This window comes from Tribolium madens, unplaced genomic scaffold (genome assembly GCF_015345945.1).
Source record: "Tribolium madens isolate multiple individuals breed KSU strain unplaced genomic scaffold, Tmad_KSU_1.1 Scaffold_96;HRSCAF=242;Tcas5.2_LG5, whole genome shotgun sequence".
In the NCBI taxonomy this organism is placed as follows: Eukaryota; Metazoa; Arthropoda; class Insecta; order Coleoptera; family Tenebrionidae; genus Tribolium; species Tribolium madens.
The window spans coordinates 5,467,042-5,491,233 of record NW_025401068.1 but is presented as its reverse complement, the minus strand read 5'-3'; the positions used below and the strand labels follow the sequence as shown (position 1 = coordinate 5,491,233).

The 24,192-nt window shown below is 33.8% G+C and overlaps 1 protein-coding gene across 3 annotated transcripts; it reads left to right on the top strand.

Annotated features, from left to right (window-relative positions):
* The first annotated feature begins 289 nt into the window (after window positions 1-289).
* On the top strand, window positions 290-24,027 carry LOC123013311 (protein FAM43A). 3 transcript variants are annotated; one of them, XM_044411756.1, is made up of 3 exons: window positions 290-448; window positions 16,406-16,764; window positions 22,613-24,027. In XM_044411756.1, exons 2-3 carry the CDS (start codon window positions 16,518-16,520, stop codon window positions 23,818-23,820), a joined length of 1,455 nt encoding a protein of 484 aa, XP_044267691.1. In that variant the 5' UTR covers window positions 290-448; window positions 16,406-16,517; the 3' UTR covers window positions 23,821-24,027. The 3 variants fall into 3 exon arrangements, with proteins under 3 accessions (XP_044267691.1, XP_044267692.1, XP_044267690.1); XM_044411757.1 differs by lacking the exon at window positions 290-448 and adding an exon at window positions 9,664-9,774; XM_044411755.1 differs by lacking the exon at window positions 290-448 and adding an exon at window positions 14,348-14,478.
* Window positions 24,028-24,192: the final 165 nt, after the last annotated feature.

Sequence of the window (24,192 nt, the reverse complement as noted above, 5' to 3'; positions counted from 1 at the left end):
AATTTGTTGGTACTTTGCACCGCATTAGTTATGCAAAAAACTAAAAAATGACGGATGTCCTTACAAAAAAAATGAGGAAGTTTTGCGATTTCCTCGTTTAATTATCAAATATACGAAAATTTCACGACGTGAATTGAAGGTTGACTACTCCGGACGCAGAAGAAGAATTCGAAATACCTGTCGTAATACGTGTTACCTTTCCTTCTTCGTCCGAGTCAAGCTAGGCTGTACGCCACTCCTCCTTCGTTACATTTTGTTTACTTACGGCACTCCGGAGGTATTCCTCGACGTAGGTCTTAGTCGCGTCTTATCTCTTTCGTGCCAGTAATTTCAACATCTTAGGTGTGTTTGTGTCAATCGTCCGACGAAATGAATGAAATCTGGTGTTTTGCACGAAAATGACTGCGATTTAGTGAAAATTTTGACTGCGGCTCAAACCCGGAATAAGGTCAGTGGTTATTTTTGGGTAATTGCTTGAGTCCGGGCGCGGATAACGGATGTATGAGTACGGTAGCAACTATCATAATTTAATTTTTATGTGGCTAAGGCCTACTTTATTGTAACTGTTGTTCGTCTTGAACAAAAATGCATTCCGGAACGTCCGGAGTGCCCCAATGCCGGTTTTAATGAAGTTCGAATAGAACAACGACAATGAACTTGATCGGTGCTTTTAAAATAATAGGAAAGTTTAATGAACCAACAATCAAAATAAGTGGAGGCGATTTCAACCAGTTCGGTAATGAGCGATAAAATTCCTTTCTTTAAAACTAAACGTTATTTTAAAAAGATCACTTTGATTTGAAACATATTAAACGATTCCAGAACAGAGAATTATTTAAACCAAAAATTAAAATTTATTATTTTCAATTTTCATTTCTTTTGAATCCTTATTCATTGTTTGGCTTAGACAAATTGTTCTAGAATGATCACAAACACAATTCGAGACCGTCATTTACTTAAACAAAAAATAACAAATATCTAATTAGTAATTTGTCAAAGATATCTTAGGCCAAAAATCGACTTTTATGAGGCAACAAGTTCGTGTTAAGCTTAATTATTAGAAATGGTTATTTTTTAACTGGAAAATGGAAAAGGATTTTATTTTCTAAGTCCCTCAAGAAAAGCCATAAATTTCGTTTAGAAGTTAAATCTCTTTTTCGTTTTTTTGCGTTTTGCTTATGTAAAATGGGATAGAAACTTTTTTTCTGTAAAATCTTTAAGCTTTTTTTCAAATAGCCTTGTCTGAGGTTATTATTTTTTGCGACAATCAAATTTGGAGTGCTCAAATTTTTCCCTATAATAGAATTAGGTATACTTACTGTTTTTTCATTAATCCGGGTTTGAATTTGCAAATTCCGGTCTTGTGACAAATCTAGGTGCATTTCGTTTGGGGTCATATGTGCCTCACCACATGTCAAGAGGTCACATCCCACTCGGTAATTCCATTAATTAAAACCTTGAAAGTACTCGCCACAGCCATTGTTCTAGAAATGCATATAATGTTTATTTCAGCGAAATGAATCAGTTATTATCGTGTTAGATTACTCGCCTTTAAAATTCTTTATTGGCGGTGAATAACAGTAGGTAACATTGATCTTCTCCTCTTGTCGAATCGTTCAATTAAAAACAGTTTGATTTTTCTAATTGAGAGGAGAATCGCCGGATCACTCGAGAGTAATGCGTGAGAATGTAACAGCTCATTAAACGAACACCTCCATCTGTTAACATTAACTCCGGACAATGAAAAGCATCAACGCGGAAGTGCCATTTGCTGCAGCTACTAGATACTATGTTTAACAAACTGTGATGCTTCATACATTTGCTAATAAGTAATAACAAATGAAAAAAAAACATTCAGCGATAAAAACGTGACCTAATGTATGTTTTAGTTTTTTATAGTGGTGTCTTTTAAGTAAACCATTTTGTTCAAAATTATCCTCAAATTCCAAAAATATCAATTTTAATTAGATTTAGTATTAATTAAGATATTTTGGACTTTTTTCATGAGTGGTATTCGTACGAGTGGCATACAAAATTTGTAAAATATGTATATTTATAAGGTAACTTAGCCAAATAAGACCCACTTAATTTTTACTATTTTTTATATATTTTTTGAAATATGCGAAGGTTTGGATTTATTATCGAAATTGTAATTTGAACTTTTGTTTAACAATGTATACCACAAAAATGCCTATTTTGTTAATTTTTCTACATGTTTTTAACATAAATATAAAATATTACAAAGGGCCTTTTTTGGAACCTCCTAGCCCCAAATAAGGCCCACCATCGACATTAGATAAGGCCCATATTTAAAATTTGAGATTAATCGTATTAACAGTAAGTTAAGGAAAAAATCTTTAATAAACAAACAAAAAACAACATAAAAAGTACAAAAAAAAGTAAAGAAACTTCAAAACATGTATTGATATGTAACTAGAAATATTTAATTTTAATATCCAACACGATGACGCATCAGTTTATAACATATTTCACCATTTACAGTCAACTAAAAGACATATCTAGGAGTAACTTGTATAATTGATGATAGATGGTTGGATGTCCAACGTAGGCTAGATGGTTTTAATTTTCTTCACAATTTAGAAGAAATATTAACGGTGGGCCTTTTTAAGCACCGGAACTTATTTGCTTTATAGGTACTTACCTTATTTCAAATTTTAGAGAAGGATGGTTTTGGGAGTTTAAAATAATCAGAATTAAAAATATTTAAATTTCTTATAGAAAAAAATAACTCAGATCGTGTTATATACATGATCACTTTGCAGAATTAAGTATACCTTTTGTTTGTACTTTCTATTTTATACGGTTGGCAACTTTCGTGTAAATTCTTTTCATTTTTGAGTCAATTCAATCTCGCTTTTCTACTAAATACAGCGGAATGTTTTTTGCAGATAATGCATTCTAGTGTAGCCACATTCTGTGGAACATGTGGGGTAATTGGAGCAATGATTTAGAATTTTAGTTAAGTGCAGTAAATTAATAACCCGATTAGTGATTAAATCAGAGTGAAGTTGGCTTCGGTAATTATCATCAAGCTACTTGATTAAACAACTTGTAATAATGTAATTACTATTATAATACATAAATGTAAACTACACAGTCATGCAATCGAAGGCCGAATGTATGAACGAAATGCTTTAACCGAACTAATTATTTCATGAAGAAATCGAGCCTCGAAGATGACTGTTACTTTCGTCTAGCGCCATTTTGTTCAGGGTGTGGGCTTCGTCTTTTTGACATTCCAAACACACGTAAAACAGCTGAGGTGACTTTGCCTCTGACGCAAATCCCATTATAAAAAAATAATAATGTTTTGTGACGTTGAAAAATTCGAAACTTGAAAGTTTTTCGAGACCATGACCCGCGCACGAGCACGCGTTGGGAATGCAAAATTTCCGCAGAAAAAATTATTTAGCGCAATTTGTGTCAGTGATTGTATTGTCATGCGATTTATTACGAATTCGTGATTTTATCAAAGTGGACCGTTTCGCTCTGGTTGGGCCAATTGGGGTGGACGCCATATTCGCGGCGGCCATCTTAAAGACAGGAAATTGTTTCAATTGTTTAATGGAGGAGTTGAGTTATTGCATGTTGTTTATTGTTCATGCAAATTGATTCTATTTATACTAAAGGGAATGGAATTATCTCATTATTATTATTATATCAGATGTATTGTAACATCATGAAAAAATCAAATGGATAATAAGAGAAACAAAAATCGGTCACGCTTCTATCCGAGTGTGTTTTGTTATAAATGCAAGTCAAACATTAATTACAAAGTTCTCGACTCGCGATGGGCAAAAAGGGCCAAAATGCGAGGATTTTTTTATTTTCAAGTTTATGATAAACTTGATTGTGGATTTACGTCAAAGAAACCAAATTTCAAGTTCATTTGATGGCCTGAACCACCTTGAAAATTTTATTATAGGTAAGTCTGTACCTACAACAATCATCAAAAACAATAAATTTATGAAAATTGATTAAAATTTGAATGGTATCTTATTTTAAAGCACTACATAATTATAGTTTTGGAATATTTGTCCAATTTTATGAATAAACTTAAAGTGATCAACATTTAGGGCCGGAGTAAGGTAACTTGGCTTAAGAGGAAATATCTACATCAAATTTTGATAAAGAGAATACGGAAAAAAATTGAGCTTCAAAATATACAGGTTTTCCGTTTTTATTGTTACAAATTTAAATAGGAGATAGAATATTCAATTTTAAACAAAAGTTTCCTATGAACATTTATCGAAAAATGCTACGCAAGAGGCTATACCCCCTCAAAGAGGTAATGAGTTCTTTAATGGTTTTTTCCAATATTTTCGAAATCATTTTAAATAAAATTACAAAATTTGATACAGATGATAATCTTTATACACCTAAACGATTTCAAAGATAAAATGTTGAAATTTTTAATCACGGGCTTTCTAAACTGGGTGGGTTTAGAGTAAAAAGTACTATTTTGGCTGTAGTTTATTCTTACCACTTTCAAAATTTTTTATTTTTTTATTTTTAAAAAGGCTGTTTTGCGTAAAAACAGTTTTAAAATTTATGTTACAGACCATAAACAGCATAAAAATTAAAATTAAAATTGTTTTACCGTTTAGGACATCCCTGATTTAAAATTTCGACATTTCATTTTAGAATTCTTTTAGGTGTAAAAATGTTAGCTGAACCAAATTTTCTAATTTTATCTATTTTGAAAAATTGGGATAAACCCTTTAAAAAAACGCACCCCTCTTAGGGGGTGTAGCTCCCTTACATAGCATTTTTCGAAATATGTTTAGAAAATAAATATGTTAAATATGTTTAACTTTTGTCTTATAATTGAATATAATCATTTATTTAAATTCGTAACAGTAAAAACGGATCACTATTATAGGTACAGTCTAAGCAAAAAATATGAAATAAATCTATTGGTCTTTATTTTTAATACCTCAACGTTTAAACAAAACATTAAGATTATAAAAAGAACTATTCATTTAATTAACTCAAAAATATTTTACTGATGACATCTCAATTCTGGACAAGTTTTCTTCTAGTTTTTTGCAAGGTTTTGCAAAATTATAATTTTTAGTATAATTAAATTAGATTTTTGTACATTCGTAAACTGAGGTTTATTTTATTTTTATGGTTAGCCCTTTTGTTTCAACAAGTTTTAAATAAACTAAAATAATGCAATTTTAAAATGATCATAAAACGTTTTTTTTCATTATTTATTAATCATATACTGGGGTTAATTTTTTTGATATGTTTTTATATTATAACTGAATCCTTTAGTATGTCTCTTCTAAGATTAAAAACTGCTGTCATAAAAGATTTAATCAAAAATTCATATTTTCCGAACAATTTTGAAGTAGTCGGTAAGAAATTCGTTAAACTCTTAACAAATTTAATCAAAAGTTTTCTGACAGGCAATGTGGTGGGAAATCGCGGTTCTTTTCSATGCATATTTCCAGCTGATTAAAGCGCTATCGCAATTTGGCACGCACCGATTTTCCACTTTTGTTCGCATTAGAACAAACGAAACAAAGCGTAATAAAAAGCGTCCATATGTCGTCAACTTTCTATCATTAACACACAGGTGAAAGTGAAATCATTTCGAAATTGTGCAAGTTCAATGCACGTCGATTCCCAGACATTGAAAATCTTGTTATTGTGTGCAGAAAAATGAATAATTCTATGTTTACATCTCGAGGGGCACTTCCTAATTTGGCGTCCCGAAATAACCCAATCATCCTATTACTTTCTATTAGCAACATTCTGCGTTGTATTATTTATTCTAAAAATAAATTGTGTTATCCAATTAGAGTCGATTACGATAGCAGTTTCAGCTAAGTGTGCGTACCTGGATATCAAATTGCGAAAAATAGACAGTTCAAGGCTCCCCTTGGCTTGATAACCCGTATTAGACTGCTAACAACCGAAATCGGCCAATTAGACATAAAAGGAGTATTTTAAATGTAATTAATGTTTAATTTCGTGACTATTTAGATCACTTGTAATAACACATCCTCAATCATGGTGAAATACTGCGTGTCATTTTTTTAATTGCGGACTAATTAAGAGAGACAGACACGTAATACTTGACGGATCGATAAATTTACATTTTTGATGAGTCAGGGCCGGACCTCAAATGAGAAAAAAGCGTTGATGGTGAATGAAAGGTGTCTCCGATCTATGATTGATATGCGTTGCAAGTACAGCACTGTAATTACTAATTATCCTCCCCAGCTTTGTGTAATTTCATTATCCATATCTGATCGTGGTTATTCATTTTATGCTGGATGGAGACGGCAATTCCTCATTTTTAGGGGCAATCAAGTGATTCGAAAGCAAACAAAATAAAAAATTACTGGCTTTGAAAACTAGAAAAATTTTAAGTTTGTAATTTTTCATGATTACCTTGTTCGCTGTTGTGATATAAAAGTGTCCAAAGAGTTCAAATCTGTAATAATTTTTTAGAAACGACTCAGAGTTTTTAAGATTATTATTAAATTCTAAACGCTTTTGTGTTCTATTCAATTTTTTATTATTTTCTTCCAAAGAAAATTAGACCACTAATAAACAGTCCCGAGGTTAACTTATCTTGCGCAAAATTGCACGAACAATTCAAATCTGCAATTGTTTTTTATCTAGGACAAATACTTTTCGATATTTATGTCGAATTCTAGACCACTGTATTGCATTCAACTTTCGCTAAATGTGAGTTTTCTAGAAAAAACTCAAACCTAATGGCCCTAAAATTAGCTCTGTCGTAAAATTATCTAAGGATTTCAAATCCGTAATTAGTTTTTACAATTCTCAATTTATGTGTCAAATTGTAGCCAACATTGTAAGGGTTCGTATTAACATTTTTCCAGTCGATAAATTATCCTAAAATCAACTTTCCCTAAGGTAAATTTGTCCGAGAATTTTATGATTACTTTTACTTTACGGCAAATATTTTTCGAGATATTTTTCTACAACCCCTGACATCGGCTCTGTGTTAGCACAAACAACTGAAGTAGAATTTATTTAAGTGAAAATATGCAAAGTCAACCAAAATATTGTCAAAACACCAGAAACCACTAAAAGTTGTTTGTAGCTTGAAGCAAATAAAGTGACGGCAAACAATATTTTATTAATTATGACTGTCGTCATATTTAATTTTTGGTTTGGCATTAATTAGCATTTTAATGAAAATTGCGTCTATTTGTTCGTTGAAATAAAACTTGACTCGCTAATTAAGTAGTAAAAATTGTCTTTTTTGTGCCGTCAAGGCCCCCTGAAAATATGTATCGAGTTCAATGTGAATTTTTATGTCTCGTAAAAACGCAGCCAAAGTGCAATTTTTATAATTTTTTTATTGTCAATAAATCATTTTATACAAAGTCGATTCAATGTTTTCCTCTCTCCTAGAGATGACCTATTGATAATGGCACTTAATCCTCCATTGAAATTCCTTTTCTGCTCTTTTCCACGTGTCATACAGGGGGGCCCTGCATTATATAAATAGAATGGCCCCTTTAATTCAATTTCTTCAACGACATTGTTTGCGGTCACATTCTTCTCTTATGAAATTTGCATAAAATAGCAGCCGGCAAATTCTCAACATTGCAGGGAGGCAAAGGGGGACAAATACAGTTCGAATGGCCAAATAAATAATCATTAGAATCATTCCCACTCTTGTGCGGCTTTGTTTCTCAACAAACGGCTATGTGGAAGCTCTGCAAACTTTTTCCTTGACTCGGGGTATAACAATATAAACGTGGGACAATGTCGTGCTTTTCTTTTTAATCGCGTTCATTTAAAAAGATACGAAAATTCTTGCATACGCTTAGAAAGTCAAGGCTAACCAATGTTAAGGTCGACACGGACAATCAGGACGCGAATTTCGTATTTTAAACGCCGAGATGCGCAATGTAAGAAAGCGGATGCACACACAAGAAAATCTAATTTTAAAAAAATACGGTTAATTTCCGTAACACATATTTCATATTTCGCGAATTGGTTCAATATTTACGTATTTTTTAATTTAAATTTTTTGTCTTCTTTTTCCCACCAATTTTGTCAGGTTTAAGATAAGAATCAAAAGGACTAATTATTATTGACCTAGAGTCTGTTTGTTTTTTTTTAATGGAAATGCCAAACAGTCTTAACGTTGGCATCACTAGTAAATTCATTCATGGTAATTTTAATAAAGGAAGTTGGCAGTTCCGGTTTTTCGAATTAATTTGATAACAATGTCATTAAACGTCAGCACAAAAAATCGTCTACGAAAATTTATAGACGAAACACCAAAAAAGAAACAAATTCGGTACACTAACAGTTTTTCGAAATTTGGAAACGAATAGTTCGCAAGCAAGAAATTAGAAAAAGGGCACGTTAAAATGTAGACGCAATTTGTAATGCAGGTTTGCCAAATATTCTTAATTTTTAGTGAGAAATCGACAAGAATACAAAATAAACATGAATAAGAAAGAATCTCGGAAAGAACGCAATTAAATTAGTGTCTTGTGCATCGTTTTTTGAGGAATGAGTTGAAGAAGTAATAATAATCTTGAAACCAAAGCTGAAGAAGAATTTATAAAATGCATCAACTTTGAGCTCATTTCAATAAATTACACAAAATTTATTGCCAATCATCGTAATACCTACTTGTATCTTTTGCTAAATAACTTTTTCCTGTATATACATTCTTTTTCTTCAAAGTTTTTGTAGCAAGAATCTCATTTTTGTCCACAACATTGTACTTACTTGCGGTGTGTTTCTGTCAAAACTATTAGCACTGAATTCTGTCTTTAGACCTTAGGTAATGATGTCTGTCCTCAGGTATTCAWTTATAGCGCTTTCAAAGAGCAAACAGGCACACAAGATTCATAAAAGTCAAAATTTTRACAACATCTCAATTTGAAAACATAACCATAATTTTTTAACAAAATTTCTAGGGACAGAAACAAAGAGCAAACAAAATTTGTGGCTATGGAGACAAGCTGCTACCAATTTTTTCACCAAAATTTTGACTTGGTAATTTCCATTAAAAAAAAACAGACTTTACATTTAAAAAAATAAATATCAAATGAATAAACTAATTACTGTTTTGAATTCCCTGGACAATTTTACGTTAGAAAAAGTAAACTTCAAGACGATTTACCAATCGACTCGACTATAAAAAAAATAGTTATATTAATCGACTCGGCTATAAAAAAATAGTCATACATTGCTAAAAATTTTTGCTAATACCTACTATAATCGTCTATAATTTGACAAATATCTGGAAAATTAATTATGGTAGGTAAAAATTAGTTACACTTTTACAATCGTCTGGATTTAGCGGATATTGTGAAAATCCATCCATCGTCAAAAATAAGTACAGAGCGACAAAAAAAAAATCATTTCACAACTTCGTCAAAATTTTACTTTAGAAAACAATTTGCTATAGGAGTCAATCCATTGTTTGTCCTTTTAAAATTGGAGAAATAGTTTAAAAAATCAAAGAACATTTCAAGTTTTAGTATCTTCTTTCTTAACATCTTCTTTTACGACCGTGTGGCGGAATAAACGTCTTTTGCCAACCGCTTAATGTTTTGTTTAGTCGTTAACATTTCGCATCGGTGAAAAGCAACCATAAGCAAACGTAAATTCTTGCCTTAATGTGGTTTTCACTAACTGTTCCTCGCTGCTTCATTGAAGAATCCGAAACCAGGGTTATTAACTCCAAAACCTAATTTTTGATAAGGTTCTAAGTGGGTGATAACCACATCTCAAACTGTAAGTTAATTAAAAGCTTGATTTTTATGAATTAATTTTGGTTTTTTTATAAAACGGTACCCGGAACGAGATACATCACGGACCCCGTTTTTGGTACCATTTACCACGCTCTGGTGGTCATATTTTTCGGTCTTCTAATTGCGCGTTTTGTGATGATATCACGATATGCAAACCCGTTATTAGAATTAAATATTGTTTACTCACGGAGTCTGGAAAAAACCGTCAAATAAATCTGAGATTCAAGAGTTTGTCTCCAATTGCGGTTAAGGCAACAATGCACTTGTTTAATGTCGTATTAATTCGGCCTTAATCTTGTTAAATGTTTTACAACGCTATAAAATCGTACGAGTTACCAATCTGTGAGATAAATTGGTTCAAGAACTAATTAATAATCTCGTTTATGGATACTTCCAGGTTTCTAAATGTTGCAGTTTTAATTAATCGCCGATGTGAATAGACAGGGAAATTAATCGGGAAGTCGACTTTTCGGTGATTGGATTTCAATATTTAATTATCGAGAGAGTCGTAAATTTTATGTGTAATTGCGGCTTTTCTTATTCGAGAGAGTAAGGACTAATAAAACGGGACCGTAATGCCGGTAATAGACGAGAGGATTATTAATAGCGCAAGCATACTGTAAACTCGGAAATTTATGTTCATTAAACATACAGTGACGATCATAGAAAATATTACCGCAAATTTATTCGATCAACAAAAATGCATCAATCACTTTTTCAGAGCAAGATAAATTAACGCCGGAAATTCTAATGCATTTCTGAGAAATTCAAGGCTTTGTAAAAAATTTGAACTTAAGAACAAAATGTTTACATGTTTTAAAAGTTTATTAGTTTTGCATACAATTTAAGTAAGTTTCTGTCCCAAAAACGAGCTACATTTTTCAGAATTCGTTAAAATAGTGTTATTCATCAGACGATTTTCAGGCTCATTTCGGCAAAATCTAAGTACGAAGTAAATTTCTGGCTGAAAAACAAGCTAACACGCTGGGAGTTCGCTGAAATGGCTTTATTTACATCCAAAACGACAACTTTCTGGTTTGTTTTTTCAATATTTCACTATTGTATGGCTTCTTTCGGCAAAATCTTTTGAATTATGTGAGTTTCTAGCTCAACAACAATCTAAATCGTTTGAAATTAGCTGAAATAACGTTTTCAGATACAAATAAACGATTTTATGCCTATTTCGGATTTTTTTTTTAAATTAAGTCAATTTCTGGTTTCAAAACGATCTACATAAGGGGCTCAGAATCGGCTGAAAATTATGTTACCTATTATGACCTACAACGACGATTTCCTGGCTTGTTTCAGCAAAAACTTTTGATTTAATTTAATTTCTGTTTCAAAAACTGACTAAGCCGCTAGAGGTCTGCTGAAATGGTATTATTTAGACTAAAAACTTTAACTATCTGGCGGAAAATAGTCCTAAAACGACGATTTTCTGACTTTTCCCAGTACATTTTTTGAATTAAGTTGATTTCTGGTTTCAAAACGATTTAAATCGCTCAAAATTGTTTGAAATAGGGAAACACCTCTTGAATTATCAGTAAATTAAACAGTCAGGTGTGGTCGATGTTTCGAAATACATGTTTTATAACTTCATCAGCGCAAAGATCTGAAAAGTAAGTACATACTGTATAATATCATTACGCTTCAAATTTTCGAGGATGTGAAATAATATTCCATCTTAATTTTTTTCACACTAATTATTGTTTATGTGTTTGAAACAAATTATCTCCGATTCTTGACTTTTCCTCGTATTTATTTTTGAAATTTGTACCGAGTCAAGGCCTGCCTAAGCCATAAGTTTCTCATTGTTCTCGCCATAAATGTTTGTTGTATAAAAGTGAACAATCATTATGCCTGACAGAAGTTGTTAATAGCATCATTTTTCCCGAACGGAATTCACATCTCCCATTAATCATCCTTGCGATGTATTTAATGAGAATTATAGAAAAATCGCACCGACTGTATCTGTACTAAACATGTTTGCATGTTTCCAATTCCAAAAAGGAAAACTCCTGCATAACATCATACAGCGATTCGAATTCCGAACCTAATTGCGAAACTAAAAAATCCGACTGAAGCGAAAGTTGCGATAATTCGGTTATCATCACTTAATTGATCGGATTTCGGACGCTTTTACTTTCGGGGATTTTTTTCACTGACGAGATTTTCCTGCGGACGTGAACCTGAGAGGTTCTTCAACTCGAAACCCACGCAAAGTTCGATTTTTGCGAACTATTCTCAATTTCAACGGTTGCATAATTCGGCCTTAAAATCAATTACTTTATGTAAATGCGGCAATACAAGAACGAGAAATGCAGGAACGGACTGTAATCAATAAAATTTAATTTTTCCGGGTTTGAATACCGGTTTGACCTTTGCCAAACAAAGGCTAATGGAAGTCTGAGGGCTGCATTTTCGGTTAAACCGGCCCTGTGCTCCAAATCTTTACTGAATTTCTAAATTGATGCAAATGCAAAAAACAAATACTTTGTTTGGATCGCTTTTACTGCCTCTCTAATGAGTCAATATTAATTAAAAAATACTGTTTGAACAATTCGCTAGTTTAATGAGAGCTAAAAATATCACCTGGATTTTTATTGTTTCCTAAATAACGTTTAAAATTCATGTATTACTTGCGAAATTTGAGAATTCTGCCTGACCTTCAGCCGTGTTTATTACAAATATTCCAAAGTGATCTGTCTAATGACATTTTTCTGTCAGTGATAAATGCAATAATTTATATAGGTGTCTGTATAATTATAAAATTAGAACGTCCACAATTACGACATTAGTATGTTCTAATCTAAGTAATTTTATGTCGTCCGTGTGAATTACATTAAAAAATTACTTTGGTATGACGTAAAGAAATACCATTTATAATTTTTTTTAATACTGTCACAGAAAAAATAATGATTTATTTAAAAATACTTAAAAATTTGCATACAAGTCACAGCTTATATTCAAGTATACAGAGGCCGTCTCAAAAATTTATTTAAAACTATTTTAGTCCCAAACTTTGTAAGGTACAAAATACAATAAAAATTTCGCTTTTCTACTTTTCTAGTTCTATCAATTTCTGTGTCATAATTATTAAAAAGCTACATCCAAAAATACCAAAAAACGTGGCGTGTTTTATTAAAAAAACATTAACTTTTACTGTAATTCTTTTCTGTATATTCCTAGAATAATTTCAGGCGATTATTATGGTCATTGATAGACTTCATCAGCCACTCGCTGATGTATTTTCGTTTTCGAGATGAAAATTAATTCATATTGAGTCTAAAGCACTAGTGAGGTAATTGAAAAGGTAATTCTGGTTGCTTTGCAACAATAATTGCAATTTCTTTAGCAACGGTATCTACAGTATGTCCCCGGATTGAGTTTACAAGAGGAAAAAAAATTATCTTTGATTTCAAAATCAAAGATAATTTTTTTTTCCTCTTGTAAATTCAATCCGGGGACATAAGTACTTTATATGTATAACACTTTTGACATTTATCAAGTTGAATTTGTGTGTTGACTTTGCGAAAGTATGGTTACAAACACTAACAATTAATTTGTTTTTGTGGTTAGTAGCATCGATTCTTGGTGGATAGGGGTTATTTATCCTCATTATTTTTGACCTAATAGAAAGGGGTTTTCCGGACTTGTTGGATTCTTCTGAATTTTTTAGCAGGTTATATCGGGACCACCTGTATATAATAAAAAACAAAAAAATGTTTGTTTAAAAAATTATTATTTTTAAAACGACGAACTTTTTTTTATTATTTGTTCAGGCTTTGTTTGTGATTTATTTTTAAAAACCCCGACGCTTCCTATTTATCCTTCTTATTTCCCAAAGTGTTTGCTTTCACCCAAAACCCGACTTTTGTTTGAAAATCCCACATGTTCGCTTTTTAGTGTTTTTCCGCTTGTTTTATTACCCCGTGTGTTTACTTTTGAAATATTTCAAACTCAGTTTTTCCATCTACCTCATTAATATTTTACAAAGGGACCGAAATAATTCGCATTACTGTCCATATTAACTGGAATGCTTTTCCCTCATACGGTATTAATCGATCCCAAAAAAGGCTTCGAATCAATTGCAATTATGTATTCAGGTCGGCTCAAAAGCAGTCGCTTTTAAATATGTATTTCATTCCTCGTGGAGATTTCTGGGTAAATGGACCGATCACGACTTGAAATAGTCTACGCCAAGACGGCTCAAGGCCTTAAAAGAATCACCTCTGAATCATGATCAATTGAAGCATTTTTGCCACCCACCCACGACTGCCGGCAATTAAAGCACCTTTCTTAATGGGGCCCCAAAAAAAAAGACAAAGTAATATTTCTTGTTACGCTAATCTCGAAACAATTTGCGCAGCCTTGACTTATCAATTAAACACAGGAATTATCAAAAAACAGGTTTTTTTCCTGGTGAAGATCCAAAAACAATTGAAAAAATCACCTTGAGGTTATACAGGACGATTCGGGAAAGACGAACCGCCCGCGTTGTTGTTTTTATCGGCGACTCGGTAGGCCGTGGAGCTTTGCTACCTTGATGGCGATGGCGATGATATTCACTTGTTTGTGTACCGGCCGGCAGTTGTTCCAAAGCGTTGCTGGCAAGTGGTCGCGCTGTCAAACGAGTTCGAACTTTTTACGGATTATGTGAATGGGCCTTGAGAATTTTTGCAAAATTGTGAGTAGACTGCGGCGGGCGAATGGCAATTGTTTAGTGTTAAACGGTGCTTAATTGGCCGAAAATTGGCAAATCGTAGGGTGCTAGGAATGACAGATTGATGCGTTTTTGTTGTGCACGGCCGACGTCGATTTAGATGTTATTACTCGGATGGGTAATTAGTACCATGCTGGTATGGAAGCCGTACCATTGGTCTTGGTCGCGGTTGAAAAAATCCCGAATGATTAATTGAGAAAAGTTTAATTAAAAAAAGATTTTTTCAAAATCTCAACTGAATTTATATCGGAATATCGTGGGCAAATTATGTTCGCTCTATTTCACAATTAAATACCAACAACTATGATGGTGGCAATTAAAAATGATTTATTTTAATTTGTGACTAAAATAGCGTATAGAAAGTGAGTTGGAATTGGAAAAAAACTAGAAAAAATCTCGTATGTATTACATAACTTGTCATAGTTTCGGTCAGTTGACATTTGACCAAAAATTTGGAAAATTCGAAATCAAGTAGGTACACCGTGACGAGCATTTCCTGACCACTTGTTAGTTCAATAGGTCACTTGTCGCATCTTTCAATTGTTTCGCAATTCCCGCAATTAAAAGAATGGGAAAGTTTCGCAAGCCTTCGATTGTTTCATGGAATGTCAAAAATCTGTCAAATTTTATCTGGAAATATTCATCTCGTGAACGTTTCTCATCAATTATGTCTTCGACAGACAGTTTATAAATGAGTTAAATCCAAAAAAGGCTAAGTGTAGTGCCGACATTTAGCTCGCAATTAATTAATTAATTTGAAGGATTTTATCCAATGTTATGATTGATGGGGAGCTGCAAAGGAAGCAATAGAAACTGGCAAAAATTTTAAAACAAAAAAGTCAAAAAAATATAAACAAATTGTTTATATTTTTGTTTAAGAAAAATATCTTTTTTGGATTTTGAATTTATTATACCATGCGGTCAACAAAATTGCTGATCGAAGTGGGCTGCGACTTAAAATTAAACTGGCAGTAACGAACAATTGTGACAAATAAATTTATTGGCAACATTGAATTATCACTTTTCTTCTATAGTTTGTGATATCAGGTTATTTAAGGTATATGTCAGCGGTGACCCCTTGCAATTGAATGACAATTGACTATAAAATTATGACGTTTGCATTTGAAAGTCAATGTTGCCAAATTAAGATTTTAAACTTGTGGCGTACTTGACGACAAATACCACAATAATAACAATATTTTAGTCACTTTACATTATTCATTGTTGCCAATTTAATTTCAAAGTCACAGGTCACTTTGATCAGAAATTTAACCAACGTATTGTAATTCTTGCAGATAATAAAAATAATCTTTCAGAAAAGTACTGAGACATGTTTTTTCCACGACTTTGTGTAAAATTTAAGCTTTTTATTTGTTTTAGCAGAAAGACAAATACGAAAACTTGGTCCCCAAAAACCAGTCTTGTGTGTTGTGAAATTTCGTTTTGTTTATTTGTCAAATCGTAATTTTATTCGAAATTCAAACGTTACCAAACACTTCTAATCGGTGGGCCGAAAAACTCGCCCACATTGTATGCGCCTCGGGCACTTGATGTTGCGATAATTTGAAACAAACTCTCATCGCATCAGTGATGGTCCATGCAAATCGGGCGACCTTCAACCATTACCAGAATTTTTGCTTTTCATGCAGACACATTAAAACAAAAACAGCTGATTGGCCTCTAAACTAGTTCTGTTGAACAAAAGAAATGCGCTATCTTCCAAGTATGAATTATCGAAACGGTTTTGCAACGGTTGTGAATGTAGTGGACCTTGGTTGTCCGTGCGATGAAATTCTTCTTCTTCTTTACGAAATTATATCGATTTTACGACACGAAATAACACTTGTCTCGCCGAAAAACCAGTTATCAAATCGACTATTACTTGTTCCAGGGGGCCCTCAAACATGACGTAACGCCGCCACTGGACGGAAGTTCGTATCTTTCACCATTTCCTTTGGATTGAAAACTAGTCATTTTTGGAAATAACCAGTGATTGTCGAGAAATGGAACAGGAAGAGGATGTTGTGGACGCGGTGTTTGTGACCAAAACGGTGAAAAAAGTACCCTCGATAGAGGCCCTCAACAGCGAAATGCCCGGAAAAAACCTACAAAAGGAGAGAGGCCGTAAAATGCTCAAGACGCTGCTGAATCGACTCCGGCTCAGGAAGTCGGCCAGTGTGTCCATTTCACTTCCGGACCCGACCTACCGGGTCGCCTATCTGGGCAACGTGGTCACAGGTTGGGCCAAAGGTAAAATTTTGTTTCACCAGTTTTTCCCTTTGACTGCAATTCCAATTATTCTTAAATGTGATTTATCAATCAATAAATAAATAAGCTTGTCCCCACAATAACAGAAACGTCATCAAATTATCGACTAACATATCAAAAATTATCCGTAAATTATCGAAAATATAATTAGATATAATACAGAACTGAAAGTCGTAATGACGAAAGTAAGTAGGTAATAAGATGATTTTAAAACTATGGACATTATGCGTTTTTATTTGATTATATTGTCAGAATAATACAACTTTATCCGCAAAATAGTAGATTTGCCACCAGACGAATTATATGCCCATTTTTGTCAAATAAATTGTGGTATAGTGTTTTTATTTGATTTTGTGATAATAAAATGAGGTGGACCAACCAAAAATATATTTGTAGTAAAGCGGACAAAAGCCATCATGGGAAACGTTTTTCAATTGAAATTTTGTGTAAATTGCAAACCGCACTTCTAAGAAAGTGAGCTGAATTAGAAAGTCGGCAGATTTCGGTTTATAAATCTAGCAGCATATTCATATGGAAAGGTAAAATTTTTACTTCCTTGAGAGGATGTACTAGGTGAACAAAAAGTATATGGAACCAAACGTTTTTTGCTTAAACTATTTATTTTTTGAAAAAATTAATTGATGAATGGTGATGTTTGATCATGAAATTTTTCGATTTTTTTCTTGTTTTTGAGTCCTGCAGAATTTATATTTTTTTTATATGGCAACCCACCATAATTTTTTTCCAAAAGCTATGATCTAAGCATTACAACTATCCACATTTTATTCAATTTTTATCGAAAAAAATTTTCAAGTTGTACAAAAAACGCAATAACACAAAATTTCATTCTCAAAACATGATCACATTTTTATGGCACTTTAATTTTGATCAATTATTATTTTCTTGTTCTCTTTGTATCTATTTTTATTGTAGTTCTGACGGATAAGGGAGGTAAAATTGGTCACTTTCCTTTTTGAAAGGAGGATGGAAAAAATTTACTTTCTGTTAGGGTCGTAGGAAAAACATCTTTTCCTACGACCATATACGAAACTAGAACATAAGAACAATTACATATGCGCGAAAATTGGCAATTTTCGAGATCGGAAACCTGTGCGTTTTGTTTTCGCACTGTGTATTAGAAATCTAACGCACAATTCACACTCGAATGTTTTGTATTATTTCATTTAACGTTTTTTTTTTGTATTCATTATAAAAAATAAATCGTTATTCATCGTATTTTTGTATGCATTATAAAAAATAAATCGTTATGAAAAAAAATATGTTCGTAAGAAAAAAAATATTTATGGTCGTAGGAAAAATAGTCTACAAAACTTGCAGGAAAGTGTCTAACGCACTCGTGGTATTACCTGCACTCGGCTAACGCCTCGTGCGCAACTTTCCTGGTTGTGCATTATTTATCATTTTTCGTGCTCGTTATGTAATATACTATTTCGCTACTAGTCAATGGGGACAGGCAACAAACAATGAAATTAATGAAATCACAAAGAAGACCGTTCCACAAAATATTGTAATCAACAAGGAATCTCAGTAACTATTTTATTTCATTCATATTATTTCGAATATAACACCTGTTATGAATAATTGATAAATTATCGAAGATATTATGTTCGTGAAATTGAAGCCGAACATTCCACTCGTTCTTCGAACTCGTGAAGTCTTTTACTGTTTTGTAAAAAAATATTTTCTATTTAAAAAACACTGCAAAATAAATTAAAAAATGGATAGTGTGGACTGCGGAGACAAGGTCTTTGGAAATTGCTTGCAATAAAACTACTTAAAAATTAGTTATCTATCTGGTAAAAAATGGAGTTTATAAAATTAATAACACGTCTTGCTTCACTACAGAGTTAACTCAACTTTATAACAAATATGAATCGTTCCGGCGGTGAAATCCTTGGTGAAAGCATCATTTCGTTATTTTTCTTCTGATGAAACACCACATAACATCGGTCGTTGCACTGAAAATGCATTTTCCTTTTTTAACGATTTTCAGTTATTTTGCCCCGATGGATAATTATTCATGCGAAGTTTTTACGCGGAATTAGTCACAGGACGCCTCCGCTGAAACGTCACCGTTGTGACGCGACTTTTTTTGGACGCACTGTAGTGACAAATTTGGTCAAACCGCTTTCCTACCAGTGTGACGTAACAAACATGTGAAAAAAACTGTTCTAGTGTGAGAGAAATATGCAGTGTAATTATCTGTCTGAAATTAATAACCGTTTTGTGGTTTGAATTGTAGTTTAGTTTTTTCACTCCAATATGCTAATGACTAAATATACTTTCTCTTTTATGATCCGACTGAAAACAGTAGTCATCACTCGTTTATCTTCTTGAATAACAGCTCCGAAAAAGGTCAAATGACGAAAAATTACGTCAAAAATGGTTTTGAATTGTTGAGTTTGTCCTCAACCTTAGACTGAGGCTTCTTAAATCTCGTTTTATCCTCATATCGTAATTAAATCTAGTTGTTAACACTTCAACTTTGACCCAAATTCTTGCGTCTACACGCAATCGCAATTAAGAAAATTTAATCCAGTTCAGTTCATCAAACTTTTACATTTTTCTTCTTAAAATTTTTGGCTAATGTTGTTAGTATTACCGTGAGTCTTTTATGACTAGATGAGTGCCAGAAATAATCCTTTTGGGTACTTTTTGACAACCTGTTTTTTTTTTTTAGAAAAATGTCATTTTTTTTAAATCTTTTAAATTCCCAGTAAATAAAATCTACTTGTTAACACTTCAATTTTGACCCAAATTCCTGCCTCTTGCACGCAACCAGTAGAAAAAGTCAATCCAGTTTGTGCAACTTAACAAGAATTCAAGTTAAAGAGCAACAGCCGAAATGAAAATCGGCTCGCAATTGCTACGAGTTATTACACATTTTCGATTATCTTCATTAAGTTTTTTATTACACAATTATTTCCAGGCAATTAAAAACTAACGAGGCAGTTTAATAACTACAGTAAAAAAGAAGACATTTTTTTCTTTGTTTGTCTTGGTGAAATTTCGATTTGTTACGTTTAACATTATTAATTATCTGTTATTGTTTACTTGTTCGGTAATGTCCCCAAATATTTATATAATTATAATCCAATTAAGTGCGATAATGCAGCGATATTCACACTTCTTGGGTAAACCCGGGCTCATTAAGTGAAGATATTTCGCGGCCTTGAATTCGGATGAAAAACGTCGAGTGCAACAACAAACAACAAATTCATATTTTACAATTCAAAGCAAGTTTTTGCACGAGTGGGATTTTCGCGACCCACGTGTGGCAGCACTGACCACAAAAAAATTCTTCGATAATAACAGGATTCACTGTTGATGGATTTTTGAAGGAAATATGCATGGGCGCTCATTCTTTTGCCGCCGTTACCAACTGTCTCGAAAAGTCACCAAAAACAATCTTGCATTGATGGCCGGTAATTACATGACACGTGTCCGTTTCTTTGTAGCAGCCTACTCTTACAATGTAATCGAAAAAGCTTTTTCCTATCGCAACGCAATAAAATACTCTTTCATTCCTCCTTGGCTGTAATTATTTAAACAGGTTTGCGTAAATTAAATAGATAGCTGTAATTATGTTCAAAAAAACAATTTTACTATATATAATAATTATGTTTGTGAGATGCCAAATAAAACCGACAAAACAAAACCATTAAGAAATAGAAAAAAAATTGCATGTTTTTCATTTTCTTGACCTCGACGAAAGAAAATTGGTATAAAGTTCAAGTAAATGAATCCCGGATCTTTAAATAAACTACGTGACACAGAAAATGTATCCTGAAAAAAGCTCAAAACAGTATTTTTTGGATTGGTTTTAAAGAACATGTACAAAAACAAAACGCAAATCGTTTACTGAAAAAAGGACAAAATATTGTTTTTATTTCTAAAAAATAAATTTTTGTTGTAGACAAAGATAGTGTCAAAAATGGGCACTGTTTGCTTAGTTTGAAGTTTTAATTTTGTTTGAACGAAAATATGATTTTGTCGTGGCCACCTGTTGAGCAATGAGCTATGAATAATTGAACATTTTTAACGTCAAGCATTTTAAATTACAATTAAGTTAATTTCTGTTGTCCAAGTACCAAATTGCAATTGATTATCACCAATCAATAAAATTAAATTGTTATTGTTTGGACGTCGTTAGGAATGTTTATTACTTGATTAAACTCGATTTGTTTTGTTTTTCAACCGAATTAAGTCGAAATAGTCCCAAAAATATGGCACTTGTTCTCGGAAGTGTCATTAGAATAAAAAACCTGATATTAAATTGAATTTTCGACCTTCTTTGCAAGTCCAAATTCAAGGCTAAAGCGTTTGCAAAATATTTATAACTATTATAGGGAAACTGAGAATGCCTTCGGCGAATATTTGTCATAATTAATTAACAGTTGAACCGGTTGTGAGAAAAACTTAATATCGCATTGTATAAAGAGAAATTAATTCGTATTTTTTGAAAAGTTTTTCAAGAACTCCTGACCTTGCATTATACAAATACTCGTAACCGTTTAAGTGCACTTTCTAAACAAAGTTCATAATGAAATACCTACTTTTACGCTAAGGTTATTGACTATAAAAGCGAGGTTTTACAGGAAGTCGAAAAATAAAGGAATCAAGACACTTGATAACACCCAATGTGAGAAAAGAAACGATCTGGATAAAAAAATCCTGTTTCTCGAGATTAAACGGCATTTGAATTGAGTAAATTTTAATTTGGCGCTTTGGAAAATGACCGGTCAATTTGCACACTGCTGCCAATCGGTCTGGTGCATCGCCAAATCTAAATTTGTTTGCTCTAATAACAAAGCGAAATTTGATAAACTTTCCATAACGTTAATTAGTGTGTTTGCAAATTTATTTGAGCAATAATGGGGATTAAGTCATTTTGAGCTATTTTTAGAGCAGTGGTGCTAACACTGATGGACAAAAACCCTAATAAATGAGTGTCAACAGTGGGACTTTCTTTTGTCATGTTGGTATTTATTAATTTTTGAAGTTTTTTTAACTGGATCTACCAACTTCCATTCATTAAAGTCTCTATTTTAACAATCATTTTAAATAAAGTGTGGATTTCTATTTTTTTTTGTGAAATTCCTTGAAAGTTTTCGGCGCCAGGCTACCAGGAAACCTCTAATTGAATTTAATACTTTTCAATTTTACGTGAAAAAGCAATTGTGATGACAAAGAAATGGCTTCGGAGAAATCAAAATTCAATTTGGTAATGCGTTTCTGACATTTTTCGGAGAGCTGAGTCACGTTCCAAGTGATGTTTAAAAGAATTGCGCGGGGAAAGCTTTCCAAAGAACATCGCCGATCACTGGGAAAGTATAAATGGACGAGAATAAGGGTCAAAGAACCTCTGCATGACATATAACGCAATGGTTCTTCCGATATAGGGGGCGCCGAAAACGGTACCTCTGCATGAATTTTGGGTTCAAATTTGTGTTCCCAATTTAGAAACGTTTCGAATATTTAGATTTAATCGCCTCAAGGCAATTGTTTTTAGCTAACTGCGTTTTCGTCCAATTCGCAACTTTCGAGTTTATTTCAATGTTTCACATTTGAAGAAAACCTTATTTTTCATAATGAATGACAATCTTTTTTAATTATGAGAATATAGTTTGGTACAAAATTTACGTTGAGATCATGCACCACAAAGCCAATTTTTGTAATAGAAATAAGCAGACGACTTTTTGCCTCTTTGTTGGCACATCCCGTTCATTCAGTCAACTTCTTGCTTTTATTCCTCCTTTCATTAAACCGCTAATTACCTCGGCACGTTCTCACCGACTCCGTTTTCCAGGTGACGGCTGTGTGGAAAAGCCGTTAGCGACCTTATGGCGGAACTACACGCAATCGTCCCGTCCCGACGTCCGCATGCAGCTCACTGTGAGCAGCGGCGGCCTCAAAGCCACCACCAAAGACCACGGCCTGACCGAATATTGGGCCCACCGACTCACCACCTGTTCAGCCCCCACCCAATTTCCGCGTCTCTTCTGCTGGGTCTACCGCCACGAAGGCCGCCGTCTCCGACACGAATTGCGCTGTCACGCGGTGCTGTGCCCCTCGGCGGCCATCGCCAAACTCATTGAAAACCAACTAAAGCAAGCTCTAGCCCTGGCTTTGGCCGAGTTCAAGAGAGACAAAATCTCGCGTCAAAATGCACGATTATCCCTTGTTAACTCGGTCTACGAGAACCCCACGATCCCCAGGAGGAAGATTCTACTAAGCACGGGATCGCACAACTACAAGCCCCCTTTGGAGCGATCGAAATCCGCCCCCAAGTTGACCAGCATCGAAGAAATAATAGAGGAAGAGGAGGAAACCCCCGAGCCGAACAAAAATGTTTACAAGAAGATTTTGAGGCATTATGACAGTACTAGTGCTCTGCTTGACAAGCGAAAAACTTTTGTTCGGAAGCTCCAAGAGTCGACGATAGTACCTGTCCGCGAAGATGCCTGTGATGACTCCTGCAAAGAGTTGACCCTCGACGAGAAAAGCGACATGATTTTGGAGGAGTTGGTGCAAAATTCCCTCCGAAACGACCTCCTCGAGTCGTGCGAAAGGGCCTGGTTTAACGCTTTGAGTGAAAAACCCGACTTGCTGCCCCCCGACAGCGACGAGGGGTCCCTCTCGAGTGGCTGCGAGTCGGCCTCCACCGTCACCTCAGACTTGGACCAGCCGGTCTTCCCGGCTATCTCCGAGGAGGACGAGCCGAAAAAGACTGATTTAGATTTTAAAGTCGGGGGCTGCGTGTTGGCTCGAGTTCGCAGTTTCGAGAGAGTCAACGCGTATTGCGGGTTGAAGATTYTAGGCAACGAGGAGGTRTCGCTGGTCCCCGTGGGGGAGAGCCAGGCCGACTTCAGTTCCTTGAAGGTGTTCAAGAGGAGGAGTTTGGAGACGAGGGAGATGTGCGAGGAGGAAGGCGAGAATGAGAGTGCGTGTAGTGACGAGAGCGGRTACGAGGAAGAGGAGGTGAATAGTTCGGTCGCTAATATTGTGCTAGTTTAGGGGTTGGGGTTGGTGGAGTACATTGCGGACAAATGTAGTGTATATATTGTATATAGCTCACAGAATAGAATGTGATGWTTTGTTGTAATGTGTTACCAATTTGTGGTGTAGATCGGGTGCACATTTCTTATTGTACCTCACTTCAGACAAAGTATTTATATTGTTATTTGATAATGATATTGTGTATTAAATAAATATTTGAGGAAACATTTCATTTCATATTGAAACTGCCTTTAAAAAGTAATTTCACACAAAATTGGGCCTCCAAGGTATTTGTAGACCCTTTGTATCACTTACTTTCATCTGTTTTCAATATTTTGCTAAAAAGCGCAAAAGAGCAAGAGAAAATCTATGTGTCTTATTTTCTTCCAG